This window comes from Catharus ustulatus, chromosome 30 (assembly GCF_009819885.2).
Source record: "Catharus ustulatus isolate bCatUst1 chromosome 30, bCatUst1.pri.v2, whole genome shotgun sequence".
In the NCBI taxonomy this organism is placed as follows: domain Eukaryota; kingdom Metazoa; phylum Chordata; class Aves; order Passeriformes; family Turdidae; genus Catharus; species Catharus ustulatus.
The window spans coordinates 490,982-499,254 of NC_046250.1; the positions used below are offsets into that span (position 1 = coordinate 490,982).

Below are 8,273 nucleotides of genomic sequence, written 5' to 3' on the forward strand. Positions count from 1 at the left end.
AACTCTTCTTGCTTAGTGGCCCCCTTCAGCATCTCCATGCCTCAGTTTCCCCATGTGTGGAGGGAGACCAGTCACTCCTCACCTCCCCATCTGCTCATTCCTGATCCCACTGCCCAGGACATTCCCTCACTACACACTGAAGCAACATTAGGTAAAAATCCACTGGGGTGGCGTTTGCAGTTTTAATTGTTGATCTGAATTAACCTGGTGGATTTTTGTCTGAAGTGAAAAACATCCTGGCCCCAGCTGAGGTGGCAGCAGGGGGTGCTGAAATGTGGGCAGGGTGGGACAGGGACCTTGGCACTGCTGGATCAGGAAGGGGACTGCAGAGTGTTGTCCCTGCAGATCCCTCCTTCCTGGTGCAGATGCTCCCCTGCTCCGCTAACCTTCTCCTCAGATTTGCTCCCTCCATATTGCTCAGCCTACACACCAGATCCTCTCTCCAAATGGCAGCTCCCACCTCTTTCCAGGCAGCTGTGAGATGAGTCAGCAGCCCCTCGGCTGTGTCCCTGCTGCCCACAGCCCCAGCCCTGGCACCCTTGGCACTGCTCCTGCAGCTCTGAGCCCGCTCTCCTCCCTTAGAAGGTTCAGAGAGGTGTCCCCCCATTTCCCTCCACACTCCACACATGCCAGGGGCAGCAGGGTCCATTCCCTGGGAGCATGCTGCATGGTGTGTTACCATTACCAACTGGGAGTGTTGTCTGTGGGCATGGGTGTGAGTGGCACGATGTGGGGGTAGCTTGCACACCTCCTCCCTGCATGGATTGTGGTGAAAATCGGGGTGCTTCCCCCAGCACAGCTGGGGCTGACATCCCCACACTTACCCTGTGGTGCCAAGGAGGTTCCTGGGGCTGGCACACCCTGCCTAGCTGGTGTCCTGTTAGCCCTGCTCTGTGCCATGGCCACACTCGTCCCTGTGCCTGTGCTCTCCCAGGAAAGCTGCAGAGCCCTGGAGAGAGGGGCAGAAGGGATGGGGCTGTGTGGGCTGCATCCCACTGGGCTGGCTCAGGGTCCTGTGCAGGCAGGACAGGGACAGGGCTGTGTCTTCCCTTCTGTGAAGACATTTCTTGCCATGCCCTTAACCCACAGCAGTGGGCACAGCCAGGGGTGGCTGCCAGCAGGATGTGTGCCAGGAAAACCTGCTCCTACAGCCCCCCAGAGCTTTAGCAATTAGAGCCCTGGTAATCTCCTTCCCCAGGCCACAGGAGGGACCTGTGGGCAGGGCAGTGTGTGGGCGCAGGGTGAGCAAATCCTGCACAGCCAGGTGCTGTTACCCTCTGGAGGTGGCCAGGGCAGCGTTTTAACCTCCAACCTTGTCCCAGGAGAGTCTCCCTGGCCGTGGGGAAGCATTGCAGAGTGTGTGCCCAGCCCTGCAAGGCCCTGGAGCCCTCAGTTCCACAGGAAGGCTGCTCCCTGTGTCCCAGCCAGCCTCGTGCCAGGCGTGATTTAAGCTGGGCACTGCCCCAGTCTTCACAGGGTGACGTGTGCTGGGGTGCTTCGGATTAGAGTCAAGCCTCTTGAGTCTGATTTAAATCAGATCAGCAGAGACAGCCCAGATTATCTGCCTTGTAAACAGGGCTGAATCTGACCTATAGATCCGCCCACGTAACTGCCTGGAAAACCATGGGGGGAGCTTGGTGTGCACTGGTCCAAGGGCAGAATTTTTCCACAGTGGGGCCTGCTAATACCTGAGTCACCAAATCCTTGTGAGGGCACTGAGCTGGCAGGTTACTGAGCACCTGGAGTTTAGGGATGTCAGTCCCTTTAAAATCCTGAGGCCAGTGCTCTGCTTCCCTTGAGGCAGGGACTTGTTCTTGGCCACCAGAGCTGCAGGGAGATGTTGGCTCTGTGCTGCCTCGGCCAGTCTTGGTTTGCTTTGGTTTTGTCACTCCTTGGAAGCTCAGCAAGCCTTACATGCAGTGTCTGGAAAGCAGTGAGGAATTGTCTGAGGCATCCTGCTGATATTCCCCCTCCCTGCACTCAGGGACATGACTGGTGCTGGTGAGTGAAGCCCAGCCCTGGGCAGGAAGGGGACTCAAGGCCATGACCTGCAGATGAGTGTTGCAAGGTCCAAAGTGCCAGTAGCTGCTGTGGTTTGTACTTTGCTTTTTTTGCAGTGTGGAATGGCCAGAGGATCAATCCTGCTTGTCCCATGGTCTCCATGCTCAGCCCCAGTGCATGCCCAGAGGGTCTGGGGGGGCCACAACCCATGGAAACAACCAAGTCAAACCATCTGGGCTTTAACTCCCTCCCTGTTTGCTCCCACAGCAAAACACACAGCGGTTGGGTGTCTCTCAAGCAACTCACTCTCTGACCACACCGGTTGTTTCCGTGGCCACTCCAAGTTTGCTGACGCAGGGGCTGCCCTTCTCAGCCATGCCCACAGCGTACAACACAGGTAAGGCATGGCCAGGGCAGAGCTCTGGGGTGGCTCAGTTAACACAAGAGGGAAATGTGCTGCTGCAGGCATGTGCCTGCTGCTCTCTGAGCAGCTGCAGTGATGCTCCTGGACCTCGCCGCTGCAAGATGTGGCTGAGTGCAAGGGTTCCACAGGATTAAAATCAAGGGGAAACTCATTATGTAAGTGGTGAGAACACATTGCCATAGCCAGAAGGGCTGTGAGGGCTGATGTGGCCCATTGCACTGTGAAGTGGATGCTAATTACAGCTACACCCATCCCTGAGCTCTCGGAGCTCGAGGGATGTCGTAATCATGACAACAGGCGTAGGCCCCCCAAAAGTTTGGGAAGAATGCAAACCAGCCTGCTCATAGGCACATCTGATTTGGGCTGGTGGATTGAAATCAGCCTGAGGCGACAGTGACAGTGCACTTGCCCAAGCAGAAGGGTTGTTCATCTGCCACCTGTCAGACCTCCACCAAGACTGTGAGGACTTGCTGGCTGCCTGTGTAACTCGTTCTGGCTTAGAGAAAAGTTTGCAAAAATGTGAAAAGCTGCTTGTCTGGAAGAACCCAGACCTGGCATGCTGGAAACTCCCTCTCCTAATTAGTAGGTGTAGCCCCAAAGATGCTGGTTGTGTGTGATGAGGCTCCTCTGCCTCCGTGACCATGTGGTTTACCAGCCAGGCTGGGCACAGCCAGAGTCCCCAAAATAGGTTTTAATTGAGCCCTGTGCCACTGCTCAGGGGCCTGAATTTCAGCTCTCTGTAGTTATTTTTTCTCACAGCTGACCATGGGTAGAGCTGTGTTCCTGCCCAAGTGCCAGTGGTGTCTGTGCTGAGGTGTTTGCTGTGGGGGACACTGCTGTAGGGTGCAAACTCTGAACCTGGCAGTTCTACCAGAGCTGCCCTGGTAATTGGATAGCAATTGTCTTGATTTGTGAAGGGTGTGGAGCACAAAGAGCTGAGGGGATTCAGCCTGGAGGAAAGGAGGCTCGGGTGGGACCTTTTCACTCTCTGCAACCCCCTGACAGGAGTGGGCAGCCAGGTGGGGGTCAGGCTCTGCTCCCAAGTAACAAAGGGTAGAACAAGAGGAAACAGCCCCAGGAGAGGTTTAGGTGGGATATTAGGGAAAATTTCTATGTGGAAAAGGTGTTCAGGTTTTGAAACAGACTGTCCAGGGCAGTGGTGGTGTCACCATACCTGGAGGGATTTAGCAGACATGTGGCTCTGACACCTGGGGACACGGGTTAGTGCTGGCCTTGGCAGTGCTGGGGGAACAATTGGACTCGATGCTCTGGGACAGCCTTTCCAAACTAAATAATTCTGTGATTCTGTGATGCTGCAGAGGTGATCATTGCGTAGGTGGTGGAGGGGTGCAGATACCCTGAGCAAACTCCCAGCTTGGAGCATTGCCACTTGTTCTTGCCAGGACTCACCTGCTAATTGGGTGAATATTGCCTGGATTTCAGGCTGGTGCAGTTGTGCTGAGCTGCTCTCTGGCCAGAGATATGTGCCTTTTCCCGTGTGGATTCAGTCAAACCTGACCATTCCCAGCTCTGTGATCCAGGACAGCTCCAGCTCAAGCCCTGGTGGGGGCTTCAGGGACAGCCACTGTCACCAGAGAGTGTCAGGAGCTCCCAAACCAGAAGAGCCGGTGCAGGGGTGGAGGATGGTGTGGAGCAGGGAACTCGCTGCCAGGATATTGGGTGGGGCGTGCCGGGGATCCGCCAGTGGCGTTGGCAGCAGTTCAGCACCAGCACAGCCACCTCTGTGTGTGCTGCTGGGGTGGGGACAGCTGAAACCACAAAACACCCAAAATTAGAGAGACAAGGGGGGAGGAGAAGGTGAGAGGAGGGTTTGGAGGGTGTCTGTGTCAGGCTGACATGGCTGACCAAGGTCTGACCACCTCCTGAAGGAGCAGCACTTTCCTCCCTGGCTTTCTCCACCAGCATTCTCACACCCTTTGTAAAATTCCCACCTGGTATGAGGTGTTCCACTGGGATTTTCCATGCTCCTGAGGTTCTGCATGGGGAAGGCATTGCCCTGCCAGGGGGTGGGGGGGAGGATACCAGAGGGTGGGAACAGTGGCTGCTGTGGGGAAGGGGGTCCCGAAGTGTGGGGTGGCCGTGGAGGTGGGACACGGTGACAGCTCCGTGTCCCCATGGCAGGCAGGGAGCGCCCCCTGCTGCCACTGGGGACACTGCCAGCGTGGGGCTGTCCCAGGTGCACCCCAGGTACAGGTGGGTGTCAGCTTCCAGGGTGTGCTGCCCCAGGGAAGAAATGTGTCTGTGCACTGTACACCTGGCTGGAGGTGCCTCTGCGGGTCTCACATGCTCATGGCCCTTCCTGCAGGGAGCCAGACACGGCTGCATCATGGGGCTGCCCTGGCCACTGCTGTGCCTGGGGGGGACAGGGGCACTGGGGGTCTTGTGGGCTGTGGAGGATGGAGGTCCTGCCAGCAGCTCATGGCTTGAGGTGGAAGACAGTTGGATATAAGGAGGAAATTGTTTACACTCAGGGTGGTGAGGTGCTGGCAAAAGTTGCCCAGAGAAGTTGTGGCTGCTTCTGGAAGTGTCCAAGACCAGGTTAGATGGGGCTTGGAGCAACCTGGGATAGTGGAAAGTGTCCCTGCATGTTGGACTAGATGGCCTTTGAGTGTCCCTTCGGTGGCACTAAGTTGATGCAGTGTTTGGTCATAGGTTGGACTGGATCTCAGAGGTCTTTTCCAACCTCATTGATTCTGTGACTACAGCACCAGCCATTCCACAGGCACGAGCTGTGTCCTCTGGCCACCATCCCTGAGCCACTGGCAGCACGAGCTGATACTCCATACATTGTGTTTGTGTCTCTCCTGGGTCCCTGTCCTCTCTCAGTGCTGGGGCACTGTGGGGGCAGGTTTGACATTGAAATGACTGCAGGGCTCTTCCCCTCACAGATTATCAGCTGACGAGCGCTGAGCTGTCCTCGCTGCCAGCATTCAGCTCACCTGGAGGGCTGTCCCTGGGCAACATCTCTGCCTGGCAGCAGCAGCAGCAACAGCAGCAGCAACAGCAGCAACAGCAACAACAGCAACAACAACAGCAGCAACAGCAGCAGCAGCAACAGCCTCAGCCACAGCAGCAGCCACAGCAGCAGCACCTGGTCCCGGTGTCACTAGGAAACTTAATGTAAGTGACACGAGAGGGAATTCCTCTGAGGGTGCCAAATCTGCAGACTCCCAGCCCTCACTACTCCCTGGTTTCTCCAGACCCCCCCAGTATCAGGCCCTGTGTTTTGTGGAGTTTGGGGAGTCCTGTCCCTGTCACTGTAGGAGTGACCAGAGCCCCTGGCTGAGATCAGGGTACTTGGGGATGCTCTGAGAGCCTTGTCCTGCTGCCTGTCCACAGTGGGATTGATCACTGACCTGGAAGGAGCAGAGAACCAGCCAGAGGTAGTGTTAGATGGGATGGACATTGCAGGAGAAGGTGCCTGGAATTGTGCCCTGCTGGTAGAGAAGAAGATGGCTTTCAGTATTGCAAAGAGATTGCTTTTCTCCAGGGGAGAAAATACAAGCATTTCCATCTTAGAGCAGGATTTTGGAAGTGGATCTGCTTTTAGCCTGGAATAAAGCATCCCCACACAGAATTACACAGTCAACAGAAAGATTTAAGGCACTTGGCTGTGATCACATTGAGACCATGGGACAAAGAGAGGCAGGAATTGAAGAGGGGGGATCGATGACTGCCCCAGCCACTGAGTCAAAGACACTGACATTTTAACCATGAAGTGCCAGATGGGTGGATGGAGACATGCATGGAGAGATTAAGGGGGGATGAATAGAGGACTGGAAGGATAGAGAAGCAGATGAAGAAGGGGTGGGATAGATGGATGGTTAGAGGAATGGATGGAGGAGTGGATGGATGGATGGATGGATGGACCTGGTTTTTGTGTAGGAGTTCAGTGTCCCCTCACTGCCTGATGCATGTTTTCCAGGCAGGACGGGCAGCAGCTTCCTCAGTAGCTGCCTGGACTTCCTGCACCAGTGAGGCCACAGGATGTGTGGAAAGCCTGGACAAAATTTTGTGTTGTAGTAGAGGTTGAGGAGGTTCCCAACCACCTGGCTGAGCCCTGTGCTGTGCTGGATCTGTGCAACCCACAGGGGTGCTGGGGCAGAGTCTGTCCCTCTTCTCCATGCATTTGGATCACTGCTGAGGGACAGTGAGTGGAATTGGGGCTGGATCAAGAGGTGCTGGGGTGGAGGGATGCTGCCCACAGGGTCTGATCCCAGCTCCGTGGTGGTGTGTCCTGGTGATGGCACAATTGTGAATTCTGGAGTCACAATTCTGATTATGAAGTCATAATTCTGTTTATTAGTCCAGATTAATAGCCTAATCCAGGTTTATAATTCTGTAGTGTGTGCAGGTTCTGAATTCTGTGCACTGGAGGGTAAAAGGCCACCAAAAAGATAATAATGAGAGATTTCCCATTATCTCCTCCTCCATCTTTTTCTTCCCCCTTTCCTCCCCTCCTCCTCTCCTCCTCCTCCTCTCCCAACCACTCCCCCCCACCTTCTGGATGCCCAGACAAGGGAGTCACTTGTCCCACACCACCACTTTGACTGTCAACACCAACCCCAACATCAGCATCAAGTCGGAGCCCGTGTCACCTAACCGGGAGAGGAACACTGCCACCCCGCTCAGCACCTTCCCCCACCAGCCCCGCCACGAGCCCACCGGCCGCTCGCCCGTCGACAGCCTCAGCAGCAACACCAGCTCCTACGAGGGCAGCAGCGAGCGGGACGATCCCTCCCGCCCCGATTTTGGCTCATCCCTGGGCCTCCTGCGAGCCACCAGCGAGCCCGAGGGGGAGAGCCCCTCCGTAAAGCGCATGCGGTTGGATACCTGGGTCACATAACGGGGTCCTGCCATCCCTGGGAGCTCCAGCAGGGCCGTGGGGAGGGGCTGGGAGGGGCGGGGGGGGTGGGGGTGCGAGGGACAAACGGGTGATGGGGACGGGCTGGGGTGGGGGGGGAAATTATCATAAACTGCCTGAGAAATAGCTTTAGGATTTTTGTAGGCATTCATTCTAGCGCAGCAGGCGACGCATGCAGTACATACGGCGCTCCTCAGCTCGGGAACGGCCAGGTGTGTGGGAATGGGGGGCTGGAATGGGATATCCCTGTCCTCACCACAAAACAGCAGCCCCTGGCAATGCTCCCCCGCGGGCGGGCGGGCTGGGCACTCGGTGCCCGCTGGGAAGTGGCACCGTATCCCTACGGCAGAGCACCTGCAGCAGGATGGGCTCTGGGGGAAAACGGGCATAGAGCACCCCCAAAATGCACCTTCCTGGCCGTTCCTGGGTGATCCGTGTGCAGGGAGGGGCAGTTCAGGCATGAGGCAGCTCTCTGGAAGCTTGAAGGGCTTTGGTAGGCGCAGGTTTTCTTCCAAAAAGGTTTTGCTAAAAGCAGCTGGGAAGGGAGACGGAGGGCGGCTCAGAGAGCCCAGCTTCGGTGTGAAACAGGATGCAGCCACATCCACAGCCTGCTTGAGGCTCCTGGATCCTGGAAAGCTGCATCAGGGGAATAAGAGGCAGATTTTTAAGGCTTAATCCCGTTTGCATGACAAGTGGATGCAGACAGCATCCTTCCTACCAGAGCAGGGAACTGCACTGTTTCTGACCAGGGTCATTGGAACACTGGAGTTCCCATTTCTAGGAATGTCTTGCCTTGCCCTGGGCACAGCAGATGTGTGGAGAGGGGTTGGGTTAGTGCTGGTTTTGAGAGCAAATTGTGAATTTTAGCAAACAGCATCCATAAAAGTGTTTAAAAAATGCATTTCCATTGCACATCGGCTAAAGCTTTAAATCAGGAAAATGGGAAGAAACAATTTTTTTACT

The 8,273-nt window shown here is 55.8% G+C and overlaps 1 protein-coding gene across 6 annotated transcripts in view; it reads left to right on the forward strand.

Moving 5' to 3' along the window:
• The window catches only part of MEF2D (myocyte enhancer factor 2D), a 72,394-nt gene extending 65,047 nt beyond the window's left edge, over positions 1 to 7,347 (forward strand). For all 6 annotated transcript variants that reach the window (XM_033082830.1, XM_033082835.2, XM_033082829.1 and 3 more), the window contains 3 exons: positions 2,269 to 2,398; positions 5,335 to 5,566; positions 6,962 to 7,347. In XM_033082830.1, coding sequence (XP_032938721.1) covers positions 2,269 to 2,398; positions 5,335 to 5,566; positions 6,962 to 7,292 — 693 coding nt within the window. In that variant the 3' untranslated portion in view covers positions 7,293 to 7,347. The remainder of the gene's footprint in view (positions 1 to 2,268; positions 2,399 to 5,334; positions 5,567 to 6,961) is intronic.
• The last annotated feature ends 926 nt before the right edge of the window (positions 7,348 to 8,273 follow it).